The sequence below is a fragment of the Acomys russatus genome, chromosome X (assembly GCF_903995435.1).
Source record: "Acomys russatus chromosome X, mAcoRus1.1, whole genome shotgun sequence".
In the NCBI taxonomy this organism is placed as follows: domain Eukaryota; kingdom Metazoa; phylum Chordata; class Mammalia; order Rodentia; family Muridae; genus Acomys; species Acomys russatus.
In genome coordinates this window covers 19,459,266-19,474,343 of record NC_067169.1, presented here as the reverse complement: position 1 = coordinate 19,474,343, position 15,078 = coordinate 19,459,266, and the positions used below count along the sequence as shown (strand labels likewise).

General features: G+C 40.8%; 1 protein-coding gene across 1 annotated transcript in view; it reads left to right on the top strand.

Moving 5' to 3' along the window:
* Nucleotides 1-15,078, top strand: part of Dgkk (diacylglycerol kinase kappa) — a 116,060-nt gene that overhangs the window by 69,100 nt on the left and 31,882 nt on the right. The window contains 9 exon segments of the mRNA XM_051141138.1: nucleotides 266-401; nucleotides 838-944; nucleotides 1,221-1,346; nucleotides 3,079-3,181; nucleotides 8,580-8,763; nucleotides 9,598-9,706; nucleotides 10,647-10,786; nucleotides 11,590-11,671; nucleotides 13,969-14,060. Of these exon segments, the coding sequence (XP_050997095.1) occupies nucleotides 266-401; nucleotides 838-944; nucleotides 1,221-1,346; nucleotides 3,079-3,181; nucleotides 8,580-8,763; nucleotides 9,598-9,706; nucleotides 10,647-10,786; nucleotides 11,590-11,671; nucleotides 13,969-14,060 (1,079 nt within the window).

The window sequence follows — 15,078 nt, the reverse complement described above, 5'->3', positions numbered from 1 at the left end:
AAAAATATAGAGACCCTTGCTTCTGTCTTCAGTTCCTATTTGATATTATTCCCATCTATTTCCTTTTCCCTCCTGAGGCCAGTCACAAGACAAAATTAAAACAGAAACTGGACACTGTATTGGACTCTCAGTCCTCCCCTTCACACGCTTTGACACCTACATACTGGGCCATTTTACCCCAGTACGTAGAAGCAGATTTTCTGGTCTTCCCTCATTTACCTCTGTGATCAACAATCCATTCCTTCTTGTCTTTGATTTGCTTTAGATACCTGCAGCTGAAAACAACCCTTTCCTTGTTGGAATGCACTGCTGGTATTCCAGCCATAGTCCTCGGACGCAGTTCTGCAATGTTTGTCGAGAGAGCATTCCTGCCTTGTCCCGAGATGCCATCATCTGTGAAGGTACCTTTCTGATTGCTTTAAAAAGCAGAGCTCACTGCACAGAGTTAGGCATGAAGACTTTAGTATGACTGACCCAATCTAAACCTTTGGCTCTTGTGCTAAATGATTCCCAATGGAGGGAAAGCGCAAAGTGGAGCTTGCACGAAGGGGTTTTTCTCATGAATAAAACCAGAGGATTGGGTCTACATGGCCGTAAGGATGGAAAAATCAGAAATTACTTCTTTCCTACTATTAATTTCAATGTAAAATGGATTATCATAAGCTTGGCTAGCAAGGAACCAAAAGGAACTGGTTCACGTTAGAAATAGGCCTTTGGAAATGGGTCAAAGCTATTTAGAAAGCATTTGAATTTTAACCGCCAGAGAAGTTTAGGCAAGGGCGTTAGAATTTTGATTGTCCTCAGATTCACACCTGTTTTTTCTTCCTCCTTTCACAGTATGCAAGGTGAAATCTCACAAATTTTGTGCCTTGAGAGCAAGCAAAGACTGCAAGTGGAATACTTTGTCCATAACTGATGATCTCCTTTTGCCTCCTGATGAGATAGTAAGTAGCAGCCATATCCTTCCCCCACTGTTTAAAGTCATGCCACACAGGGACGGGTAGAATTCTTCTTGACAGTACACAAACAAAGTAGTCTCTTCCACAGGATCAGTGATCCAAATCACATCAGGGAGTTAAACCCCAAAGCCTGCCTTTTAGCAGCCACTAGCATTGCAAGCAAGTCCATGGGACTTTTCTGTAATTCCACGGGTAGCATAATTATCTCTGCGCTTTCTTCTTTTATCGCTAATTTCTATCTCTTGCCTGTTTCCACTTCAGCAAACAATGCCTCATCAGTGGGTGGAAGGAAACATACCTGCGAACTCTCAGTGTGCAGTATGTCGTGAGAACTGTGGTAGTCATCATAGACTTCAAGATTTCCGCTGTCTCTGGTGTGACTCTACGGTGAGACTCTTTGCATATCTTTGCCACTTAAAGAAATTTATTTCTAGACTAGAGGTAGACTGGAGACTGCTGGTAGCTATACAAGGATAAATCAATAAGGAGATATGTATCTCAGAGACCCTTAACAACAAAATGCATCATAGAGATTCCATAGTACAGAGCCCAGTAACTTGGCTTTTCATATAGGGCTATGGAGTCTTTGGAGAGTTAAGATGTTAATAATCTGATGCTTCTAAATTCATAAAGCCGTCTTGGAAATGAGAAAAAGCTGAATTTTAAAATAGCAGTATGTATGAGCAATTAGAAATAAATTCTGGAGTTTGTTCTTAGCAAAGGATTCCTCCCTTATTCATTATTTCCTAGAAACTTGCAATCTTTATTAATGGTTAATGATAATAAACAGTATCATTGCCACGACATATTGAATATCTTCTATTAATGATCTCAATTCTTAGAACAACATTGAACTAAGCCTCATTGTCCCCATTTTACAGATAAGTGATGTGAGGCTCAGAAAGGTGAACCCAAGGTCATTTAAGCCAGCAAAAAATAAAGTCTGGATTTATATTTAATTCTAGTAAAACCATGTTCTTAGCTACAATAACACCATGTCTTTGGAACACTGGGCCTCAAATGAGGAGACATTTTTGCTCCAGAAGACATTTGACAATATCCGGAGACATTTTTGATGGGCAAAAGTGAACTGGTCAGAAAGCACGCAACTGGTATCTAATGGGTTATTCAAAACTTACAGTGCACAGGATAGTTTCCTATAACAAGGAACTATCCAGGCCAAAAATTTATCAATATCACAGAGAATGAAAGACTCTGATTTTAACATTTTAAGCTTTTAGATGCTTCATTCAAACTGAGTGTTTTTTGTTCAGTTGTTGGTTTTGGTTTTGGTTTTGGTTTGGTTTTTCGAGACAGGGTTTCTCTGTGTAGCCTGGCTGTCCTGAACTTACTCTGTAAAGCAGGCTGGCCTTGAACTCATAGAGATCCGCCTGTCTCTGCCACCTGAGTGTTAGAATTAAAGGTGTGCGCCACCACGCCTGGCTCAAACTGAGTGTTTTAAGATGAAACTGCAAAGATCTTCTCCACTGAACAGTCTGTCCACTGCCTTTTTAAAAATTGCTTTTGAATAGCCATGCCAGGTTCATGTCGCTAGAAAGTGTAGTTGTTTAAGATGCGGTCAGAAGTCTAAGAGAAATGGCAACTTGTAGGGAAGTCTGCTTTGACACTTCCCAGCTATTTGACCTTGGTTAAGACCCTTCACCTCTGTGGGCTTTCACATATGCTCATTTCTGAAATGAATGCAACAATGTTTCTCCTGACACATATAGTTGTTCTAAAAATTGAAATATAAACATCTTTATATTTCCTATAAATATCTTTCTATAATAGGCTTATTATATAAATATAAAAGATTAGGACTTTTGTAATGCAAGTAGGTTTCCCATTCTGCAGGCTGCTAAGATTGTGTCCGAAGGCTAGTGACATCTCACTGTCTGTAGATGGCAATCTTCCGAAAGACACCTTTTAAAGGGTCAGGGTTCAGAGTCAAAGGAGATTGGGTGGTGGTAGGCAAGTTAAGGTTTATGTAGATAGTAACACATTTCAGACAGGGAGATTTGAAATATCAAAGGTCCAACTCTTGGGATGGAACCAAAAACTAAACAGTGTTCTTCTTTTCTCTCCTCCTCCTTTTTCTTTTGTGCTCTTATCGTTTCAGGTGCATAGCGTCTGCCAGAAGCGGTTTTCCAAGGAATGTTCCTTCGGAAGTCGTCGCTCATCAATCGTTCCGCCGACTGCATTGAGCGACCCTAGGGGCGATGGTGAGTAGGTTGACCTTTAACTCAGAAACTCAGTAGGGAGGGAGGGAAGGAGGGAAGACATTATTCTCCACAGCTAGTGTGATAGGTGGGTGGGATGGAAACGTGTATGTGTACATCAAAGAGCTGACAGTGAGTCTTCAAACTGTGTAGTGGTGAACGCTGTTGTGTATGTGTATGTGCACATGTGTATAAGCATGTTCTCTGTAGACTCTGTCCCAACTCTGTTCAAAATTAATGTCACTTTCTTAATGTTTTTCAAATACTACTTAATCTGTGAAATAAATTTGTTTCCCCGCCAGTGGTTCAAGAACTATAGAAAGCCTAGGTTATATTATGCTTAAAAGGCAAACTAAGGCCAACATCATTACCAAATCTGACACTACCATGGGTATTATTGCCCCAGAACTCTTCCCCGATACTTTGCCACTTCCAGAAAGATAGTATTTATTCAAAGTTCTTTTTCACAAGGTACTTGAAGCCTACAAAGAAAGTTCTAATATAGACATTGCAGAGCAAGCAATCATGAGGAATCCCTTGTCTTGGTACAATACAATAACGAACAATTGAACGGAGCACATTGCAAGAAATAATAGACACTTAGATATCAAATAAGTGTTAGAAATGTTGACCAAAAATACGAGTGCAGACAGACCTCAGGCTACTGAGTGAGCCATTTCAGAGGTTTGAGAAGGCAAGTGTGAGCATGTGAGCATACTGTATAAACACACAACGCTAAATTCACTCAGAGATGCATGAATATATTAAGCTCAAATCTACTCAACTATTTATCTTTGTAACATTGCCCACTTCACTACGTGGTCAATGAGAGATGATTGAGTGGGTAGGAGAATGAAGAGGCCCGGGGAAGATGTATACTTGAAACATTGGGAAATAGAACAAGTCAATCACCTGAGCAAATTCAAGCTGCTCACTAAGTCAACCTACTTTTTTTCTTGCATTGTTAACATTCATCCACACCCCCACGCCACCTCCTTCAAGAGTAGCTTTCCTTCGGAGACATTCCATTCAAGAGAACTTTCTGCATTTCTTACCCATAGAATCTTAATGATGTATTAAGGATAATCCACTCCAACTACTCAGCTAGGCTAGAAAATCCTTTCTTCGGCAACCAGATGTCGACCTTCAGAGGCAGCTTTTGTCAACGCTATTATGCATCCATTCCTGCATTCACTGATTCAGTCAAAAGGCTCCACTTGATGACAAGGCCTCTAATTTCCCACTTCTCTTATCCTTTTGGTTCTGGCTCAAATCAAGCCTCTTCTCACTTCCCCAAGTTAATTACGTCCTGTGCAGTAATAGTCACACAGTGGCCATTACACCAAAGCACACATCAGATTCATCTGGAAGGACTTATAAAAGCACAGGTTTCTGGGCTGTAGCCTCAGAGATTTTGGTTCAGTACATCTGGGTGAGGCCCAATCATTTGCATTGCAGAAAGTTCCCTGATGCTATCTGTGCTACTAGTCCTATGAACATGCTTCATCATTTACTGTGTGATCTTAGACAAGTTACTTAACATGTTTTTGCCTCGTTTCTGTTTTTTCCACTCTTACTAAAGTTTATTTAGCAAAACATTTAATTGAAAAATGCAAATGACTCGATTTTTACGTTTTAGTAGAACAAGCCCTAAGAAGGCCACCATTCTGCCATTGCTTTGCTGTCCTCCAGTTACCATTTTCACACACTCAATGATCACATCATTCATAAAGACAGAAAGTCCTCAAAGTATTTCCTGGACATGTCTGCTTACCACTTAGCGTCAATAACATATTCTCCATAAACGTCTTCAGCCTGGAAGGGTGGGCCTAGCTCATGGTGTCATTTGTCATTTCTTTTCTACTGATAGGGAATAATAACTACTCAGGCTCATTATGAAGGTTAAATTTGTCTAAACATTGTTCAAGATGAGTTTACTAGTACAGGAGGGGCAGCCGTAAGCAAATCTTATGCCAATTTAGCATCCTTCTGAGGAGCGAAGACAGTGAACTGGAGTGAAATTGGTGGCCCCCCAGATTGGGATATGGTGATTGTATTCATTCAACCGGACAAAGGCGTGCACTCTTTTTAAGAGCTTCTTCAGGGTGCTAAGCCATATGCAGATTACAAGCAGTTAAAGCCTTGGTGCTCTTTTCACACTTGATGCTGCCAAGCCAAGTCTCTGCTGTTCTGTTTGAGTATAATTTATCTCCTTGAACTTGAGCCTGAAGACTGAGGTGCACACTTCCCCTCACTCAGGCCCATCTAATTGTTGAGATCATTTTCTACTCTTGATTTTTGTCATCCAGTTAAGTCTTTCTCAAGTTTTGGTACTTCAAAATTTAGAGGCCAGCTCTAAGTTCAGCTCTTCTGAGTTACAGAATAAAATTGTGAACCGGGGCTGGTTGATATCCATCAAGACCCGCCCTTTTCTGAAGAGAAATGGAGGAGGATAGGAGGGGTGGTGGAGAGGAGAAGAGAGACTGGGCAGAGAAGAGGGAGGGGAAGCTGCCATCCAGATGTAAAATAAATAAAAGTAAAATACATCGTGAAGCATTATAGGAAAGTCCCTTGTAGTTGACATCAGTCACTTAAAAGTGACCTTGGGAGTCCGATTACCTATGAATCTAACATGTCTACACTCCAGTTCACTATGCTATTTTATTAATCTTTGCAACATGCTACTGCTATACCCATGAGAGGCTGAACCCTTAGAGAGGTTAAGATAGTTCCAGTACTTTAGTGATTAAACTTGAAGGGCAACCAGCCACAGCATACAACTGCCTCTCTTATACAAATACACTACAAAGCATAGTTCATGCTCGAAGCTGCCAGATGATTCTAAAACAGTCATTTCTGCCAGACTCTTGTGGTTATTTAGCTTATAGGTTACCATTAGCATAATATTCATTTTCTTATTTCTTAATTTTTGACCGGTAAATATACCCACATAGGCAAATGATTTTCTTTTAAAATAATAACAAAGTGTTTCCAGACAAATCTTGTATCTAACTTCTCTCTGGTCTCAATTTCCTGCAGCCCTCACCTCAGTCACTGTGCTGCTTATTTTATCATTGCTGTGGCCACCGATTTCACAAGAAGCAACTTAAAATAGGAAGGCTGTATTTTGGCTCATAGTTCAAAAGAATACAGTCCAGTTCATCATGGTGGGGGCAAAGTATGGCAGTGGGTGCCTCCATGGTAGCAGCAACATGTGCATTTACTCACATAAGCACAGACCAAAGACTCAGAGATGGGGGCTTGGACTAGAGGCTGGACTATGACCCTCAAGGCCTGCCAACCTAGTGAATCACTTTCTCCAACATGTCCTTATCTTTTAAAGATTACGCAATTAAAAAATAAAGAAAGCACCTCCAGCTAAGAATACACAAGTCTGTGGGGGTATTTGATATTCATATTCAAATCCTCTCTCTTGGGGTCTGCATGATTTGTTGGGATGCAGCAAGAACAACTTTTGACTTGACTCGTAATGTTTCACTTGGCAGTCTCAATCTCACCTTTCTTTCAACAGCACTTTCTCTAAGCATCTTGATGTCATGTTGCTTTGCCTCTGTCAGCTTTCTGACCTCATCTCCCCTCCCACCACACACACTTTTCTTCTCACTCACTCTGTAACAATCACACTGTTTTCAGACAACCAAGACTGCCCTCTCTGGGTCCTAGCACTTTTCCTTGGTCCCCAGAAATTTCTTCCTCCAGATGTCTGAATTACTCACTCCCTTCATTTATCTGAATATCATCTTAAATGTCACTTTCCAGAGAATTATGCTCTCGACCACATTGTGTAAAAGAGCAATCCTTACTCCCCTCCTATGCTTTTTTCTTCATAACAAATTACCTTTTATACTTATCTTTAATAAACAAGAGTTGCATTTTGGGCCAGGGTGTGGTGGCGCACGCCTTTAATCCTAGCGCTCGGGAGGCAGAGGCAGAGGCAGGCGGATCGCTGTGAATTTGAGGCCAGCCTGGTCTACAAAGTGAGTCTGGCCTAGCCTAGCCAACAGGCAAGGCTAACACAGAGAGACTCTGTCTCGAAAAACCAAAAAAAAAAAAAGAATTGCATTTTGTCCACCAATATAAATGAATGATAATGGGCACAGAGAACATCCTCAATACATACTTGTTAAATGCATGAATACATGAATGAATGAAGAAATGAATGAATGAATGTGACAGAACTATCATCATGATACAACTTTCCCTTTAATTAAAAGTTGCAAAAAAAAAAAAAAAAAGAAAAGAAAAAAAAGTTGCTGATAAGGGTATTGCATTTGTTCATGGAAGGTAATTAATTACATTCAAGCTTTACTGCTAAAGAAACAGTAGATTCCTTTTGTAGTTGTAACTTCTGGCAAGCCTTAAAATTTTGATATATAACTTCTTACAATGCCTTCAAAAAAAAAAAGCCATCAGCCAATTAGTAGAACCAGTCTATAGAGGAAGCTGCCTTGTATTTTCCCAGGCATAAGAGAACTTTTTTTTAATGTTTAGCACACTCATCCGGCATAGTTATAAGCCACATGATTTTTGCCCTATATTGATTTTTTTCTGAGGCATTCCTGACAAGCCATGAGTTCAGATGTTTGAAGGCCTGTATTTGTTGATAATCTCCCTCCTAGAAGACTAATAGGCTTTAAGATTTACCACAAGCTGGCAGGATTTAACCATTTAGACTACTATTTGGCTAGTATAACTCTACTTCTCTTTGGGTAACTCCAATGTTGGAGGTTATTAAAAACCACCTCTCTTGGTCAGACAATTTATCTGTAGGCTCATTCTGCCATGGATTTGGTGTGATAATGTAGACTGCTCTTCCTGAGCCTTAGGGATGAGATTAAAGTTCCTGGCATCGTGTTATACAGATATATGATTCTGATAGAAACTCTTATTTAGTTTCTGGCTTAATGACAGTCTTTCCTTTCCTTTTCTCTTGGCCTGCTCTGATTTCACTGTGAGAACTGAGCTAGCCCAGATGGATTGGAAGCAGCTTGGGTGCTACTCTTCCTCCTGGTCTCTCAATCTTTTATTTTCCCACGGAGTTTCACTAATCTTTGGCTGTTGCATCATTTTCCTTATTAATTATCTTCCAATATATTCACTTGTATATATGGTTATCTCCCTGGTTTGAGGTCAAGGGCTATATCCCTAACAGTATCTAATATAATTTCTGCAATATAATACTTTCTCAGAAAATGATAAGGGAATAGCTAGAGATGGCAGAGCAAACACTTTTACTCCCCTTTGATGATATCCTAACCTTCTCTCTACTCCTTAACAGTAAAAGACTGCGGCTGGCACTCAGAAAGCCTTTGTTAAATATGATGCCAAACCATAGCTCATCTCAACTGTTGTTTTTCTTTTTCCTTTGTGTGTCTATCAGGCCAATTAGTGGTATCGCCTGACTTCTGGAATCTGGATTGGCCACTGACTTGTTCCTGTCCCTTGCTCATCTTCATCAATTCCAAAAGTGGAGATCATCAAGGGATCATCTTCCTCCGAAAATTCAAGCAATACCTTAATCCGTCTCAAGTATTTGACTTGGCCAAGGGTGGACCTGAAGCAGGGTAAGCATGGAGTAGGGGGTATGGTTACTTATATAAAACAGTCTATTGCTCCCTATTCTAGCCTAGAATAGATGTCTGGAACCAGTCTGTGCACCCAGGAAGATACACAATGACTCTAGAGCATTTTTTTTTTTTTTTTTTTTTTTTTTTTTTTTTTTTTTACCATTTAGCCTTCTCCTCTTTTCCTAATTCCAAACTTGCTTCACATTTTCTGATTGGCAAGACAGAAAACTATGCCCTTTGACATAAGAGGAAGAAGCAGATGGGCATCACTACAGATTATGGGATCATTTGACAGCTCAGAGCTGGTTCTTGTGAGCTACTGACAACTATGCGAAGTACTCTTCCTGGGCTTCAACAGACGACTCAGTTATTAGTGGCTCCCAGAAAAAGGCTAAACACAAAATAATATTAGTTGAGGAAAGGTCTGATTTCTGAAATTGCCTTGCAAAGTTATGCTCATAAAATACTCACAGAGAGCCAGGGGCGATGACACACACTTGTAATCCCAGCACTTGGGAGACAGAGGCAGGTGGATTGCTGTGAGTTCGAGGCTAGCCTGGTCTACAAAATGAGTCCAGGACAGCCAAGGCTACATAGAGAAACCCTGTCTCAAAAAAAACAAAACCAATCAACCAAACAAACAACAAAAAACCCCAAATATACACGGAGCCTAATATACACAGAGGCTAATGCAAAGAGAAAGCAGATGGCCTTGCTAGAAGAGTGCTAAAGCAGGAGTTGTAATAGCTATAGTTCATGAGTTTATAATGAAATAGTTATAAATTCTAGGTAGTCACAAAAATGTTTTCCTTTTCCCCCTTTTCCTTGCAGCCTCGCTATGTTCAAGAACTTCGCTCGTTTTCGTGTTCTGGTGTGTGGTGGAGATGGCAGCGTAAGCTGGGTCTTATCTACCGTTGATGCCTTTGGATTGCATGATAGGGTAAGCCCCTGGCTAAGTTGGTTTACCTATTGCTAGAAAGAGGAGGGGTATGGAGCTGTCTATCCTAAGAAGTCCCAAGTCTATACCCCTCTTATCTATAGGCATGTCTTCTACGAGCTTAATAGTTAACCTCACCAATCTAAACATGCTCTCATAAGACTATTCTCTAGTTGGATTGCTGAAGGAAAAATAAAGGAATGAACATAAAGAATGAGCATTCTCCAGGCTTCAAAGTAAAGAGATGAAAAAGAACATTCCAAGTTTCTTTTTCTTGTGAAGGAAATGATTTTCTTTTCTGAGTCTCTACAGGGGCAGAAACTTTCCCCATCGCTAGGCAGCCCCTTGATCTTCTGGACCCAGAATCTTTGGAGGCATCATCAAATAGATGATGCTAGGCCCCATCAAATAGAAATAATGGTTGTAGTTTTCATTTATAGCTATACCTATGACTTCTGCATAGCCCAGAAAATGTCCTTTACTTTACTGAGTAGATGATGATGATAATGATGATGATGATGATTAATTATTAAAGAATGGGGTCAAATTCCTTTGAGAAAATATCATTCAACTCCAAATACCCTCTTATTACATTTTCTAGAAAGAAATCCTTTAAAGCCAGTGGCTATCAGGCCTATTCCTTCCAAAAGAGCTCCTTCAGAGTCTTTCAGTGAGCAAAACATGGTGGAAGGACTGTCTGAGAAAGTATCTTGGGGGGCTGTAGAGATGGCTCAGAAGTTAAGAACACTATCTGTTCTTCAAAAGGACCTGGGTTCAATTCCCAGCACCCACATGGCAGCTCACGACTGTCTGTAATTCCAGTTCCAGGGACTCTGCACTGTTACACACAGATATGCATACATGCAAGCAGAACACCAATGTAATAAACATAAATTTAGGACAAAAAAGAAACGAAAAAGAGTGTCTCTTTTTGTTTTTGCAGTGTCAGCTGGCAGTCATCCCACTTGGAACTGGTAATGATCTCTCTCGTGTCCTTGGCTGGGGAGCATTCTGGAACAAAAACAAATCACCACTGGATATTCTCATCAGAGTAGAGCAGGCTCACGTGAGGATTTTAGACAGGTGAGTGGCCAAAAGGCAGTATTTTTGTGCCTCTTCTATTTATATCATCCCTGGAACCCAGCCTCCTCTACCGTGCCATTTCCCTTGTGGTGTCAGCACAGGCTCACTTAAGAGGGCCTGTCTATTGAGAAACCAGAGAGCCATATATCTCTCAAATACTGTGGACGCTCTCTTCCACTCCTTAAAGAGCCTACAGCAGAGGCTTCCTGGATACATTTCAAAGGTTTGCTCAGTGCCCTTCAATCACTTGCCCAGTTGAAGTGTATTTATTCTTGTCAAAGAATCTATAATATTATCAGGCTCTCAGAGAAACTTAAAAAAAAAAAGTGCGTACTGGAGGGAGAGGGGCAGATTTCAGCAACAACTGGCTTATGTTTTTTCTGCTCCAGAGAATAGAGAATATTGTCATCCCATATCCTGAGAAATAGGACTTTTGTATCGAGGTGGGGGTTTTTAAAATACAAATGGTCTTTAAGATACAAAGGAACCATCACAAAGGGCCTTATTCAGTAGATCTTGGGCAAGGCTGTGGTATAAATAGTTCATCAAAATATTTCTGGTGCTCATGATGCTACCTCTGGTTGGAAAGCATTGATTTCTGACAGTCCTGAGAAAAAATTCCTTCTGTCACCCTAACCCAGGGACACGATGAAGTAGAATCCTCTCTTGAGCACACTTGGAGAGTAGGTATACTGTTTAAGTATACCCTGTAGCTCCCTTGCCCAAACACATAAACTTTTTGAACTTTCTTGTAACTGGGAAGCAGAGACCTGAATAACATTTGTGTTTTGACTTCATTGCAGATGGAGTGTGAGTATCCGTGAGATCCCCAGACAATTGCCACTGCTAAAAGGACAGGTGGAAATGGATATACCAAGATTTGAGGTGATTATTGGTCAGCTATAATTCAGAGAAACAATTTTAGCACAAGCACAATACCAGGCCCAGCCTAGAAAGGACACACAGTATTTCCCTGGACGTGACAAGAGTGAGGTTGCTGAGGACTGGAGGCATGAGTCAGCAGCTATTGACTATAAATATGGAGGCAGTAGGGATAGAAGGCATTTTCCTTCCTTATTCATTCAAAATGCTTCTGGGATACCTACCGTAATGAGGTACTGTGTTAGGAAATGTTCTTAGACACTACTGGATAAAGAAGAAGAATACAGAACTTGTTGTGGAGCTCAGAGTCTACATAGAGGGAGAAAAGGTGAAGTTTTGGTAAAGTGCTACATGTATACTGTATGTCCCATTAAGAGAAATATGGAAACCATCTAGAATGAGTATCGTTTCGGTAAAGAGCTAGGGACTAGCAAGCAGTAAGTAGGGAAAAAGGACAAAGGAGGCCTATCTTAATCAGTGTCCTATTGCTGTGGAGAGATGCCACGAACAAGGCAGCTCTTATTTTTAAAAAAAAATCACTGACTTGGGGCTGGCTTACAATTTCAGAGGTTTGATCCATTGTCATCATGGCAGGGAGCATGGCGGCATGCAGGCAGACATGGCGCTGGAGAAGGAGCTGAGAGCTCTCCATCCAGATCTGCAAGCAACAGGAAGAGAGAAGCCACTGGGACTGGCTTGGGCTTTTGAAACCCCAAAGTGGCATACCTCCTCCAACAAGGCCACACCTCCTAAATCTGTCAAATTAGTGCCACTCCCCAAGCATTTAAATATATGAACCTATGGAGGCCTTTCTTATTCAAACCACCACAAGGCCTGTTTTTATACTGTTCCAAAGACCAAAAAGGTTGTGTAGTATTAATAGAACAAAAACACATGCATAATGTCCAGGGCATGGTGGCCAGGGATGGAACATACAAAATGAGAGACTAGAGAAGTAATCAGGGACCAACCCGGAAAAGGCGAATGAAGCATGGTAGGAAATTTGGACTTGTATCTGAAGAGCGATGAGAATTCTAGATGAGTTTGGGAGATTTTGTGTGCGTGCACGTGGAGTAGGTACATGTGTAGACAGCACACAGTGTGGTCAGAGGTCAAAGACAACCTCTGGTTTGAGTCCTTAGGCACCTTCCACCTTGTTGTTAGAGATAGGGCCTCTCATTGGCCTGGAGCCTCCCAGTGTAGGCAAGGGTAGCTAGCCGACAAGATTGCAGGGGTCTGCCTGCCGCTGCCTCCTATCTCACCATCAGTGGGATTATAGGTGTATATCACTATGCTGGGCTTTTTGTGTTGGTCCTGGGCATTCAAACTCAGGTCCTCATTCTTTCAATTCAAGTGCTCTACCAAGTGAGCCAAAGCCCCAGCCCAAGTCTTTTTTTTTTTTTTTTGCCTCCCTTTAACTTTATTATACAAACTTCCAAACATACTGAGAAGGTGAAATGGGAATGTCCTCCGTTAACATCTCATTATATTTGCTTTATCACATCCCCAAACAACTACCTATCACTTAGCAGTAACTCAAGGTGCATGAGGAGGCAACTCAGGACTAAAGATCAGAGGCAAGGAGAAAAATTGAGAGATGTTGACATCATAATCAGACTAGAGATGAAGATGATTTAAGTCTGGGAATCAGTAACCGAGATAAAGAGGACTGGACAGACTTGAAACATACTGAGACAGTCTAATCATAAGGATTTATAGATGTAGATGCTCAGACTTGATAGTGGTAGGAAGGAATAGAACTTGAAATTAGGAGTACAGACTCAAGAATCAGATTACCTGAAATCGAATCTAAGTTCTGCTACTTAATGATTCCTTTCGTGCCTCAGTTTTCTCTTCTGTGAAATGGGTACACAAGTACTCTTTACGTCTCAGGGTAGATATTGAGAGTACATAAAAATTATATATACATATAACTTAGACCACAGTCACATACTCAGTACTACAGAGAATGGAAGCAGTATTGTTAGTAACCTTATTCAAAAAGTAACTTACTGCTATCGGAAAGTTACAAATCAGAAACACAGATCTATTATTTACTATCTATATAACATAATATTTTTTGTAGAGTGTCTATTTCATTTATAGAATGATTTATAGATCCCATGTCATCTTTAGGTACCTTTAAGGAGAATTATTTGAGTTTATGTTCAGAAAGGCAGAGTTGAATTTCTGGTAAAGAGTAAGAAGGGAGTAATGAGACTGGCTTGTGGAGCGGGGTGGATGCAGCATGCTACGTCACAGTGCTGAGCTTCTGAGACTGAACACTCTGTTTCCCCTAGGCTGCTGCCATTCAACACTTAGAGTATGCAACAACTGAGTTGAACAAAATCCTGAAGGCCAAGTACCCGACTGAGGTCATCATCGCCACTCGGTCAGTAGTCTTCCTTTGGTTCTCATCCTTTCGGGGTATCACAGGCTGTTCTGAGGTGCCATACGGGGCTCACTTTGATAGCTTGGGGTTTCAAGGCCAAGGAGATTATGTATTGATCTTGTCTAATCATGTCCACTCGCCTCAAATGTCCTGAGTCTAAAGTTTAAGGGGGGAAAAAAAGATGAGATTGGAGCGAGGAGTCGTGCTGCTAAAAACAGGATTGCGAGCAGGTATTTGGAAAGAAGGCGACAGAAGAAACACAATAGACATCCATCCTAGGCTTGATCCTGGCATTGTTTATTACCTGTGGGCTCTTGGGTATGTAAATTATTCCTTCCAGTGTCTTCTCTCGAGTTAGCATAGTTATTGAAAATTTCTTTAATCTCTTCTTAATCATGGAAGACTTTCATTTCACCCTCAATTTTAATAGATAGTTTTGTTGGTTATAATAGTCAGGGTTGGCAGTTTTGATCTTTTAGAACTTGCAATACGTTTTCCAGGCACTTCTGGCTTTAAATGTCAAATAATCAGGTGCTATTCTGATGATCCTGCCTTTATAAGTGACTTGACCTTTATCTCATGAAGATACCTTTCCGATATCCATTTATTCTGTTTTTATTTTTTTTATTCATTAATTTATTTCTTTACTTTATGACCATTCTGATCAGAACTTCCCCTTCCTCCTCTCCTCCCAGTCCTCCTCCCTCACCTCCCTTCCCCTCCCCCATGCCCCACTCCCATGTATATCAGTCTACCTTGGCATATCAAGTAGGACTAGACAAATCTTCTATTGAAGTTAGACAAGGTGATCCAGTTAGGAGAAAGGGATCCAAAGTCAGGCAACAGAGTCAGAGATGGCCTCTGCTCCTGCTATTAGGGGTCTCACATGAGGACCAAGCAGCACATCTGTTACATATGTGTGGAGAGCCTAGGGCCAACTCATGGATGCTTTGTGGTTGGTGGGTCAGTCACCGTGAGCCCAAAGTTAGTTGATTTTGTAGGTTTTCTTGTGGCGTCT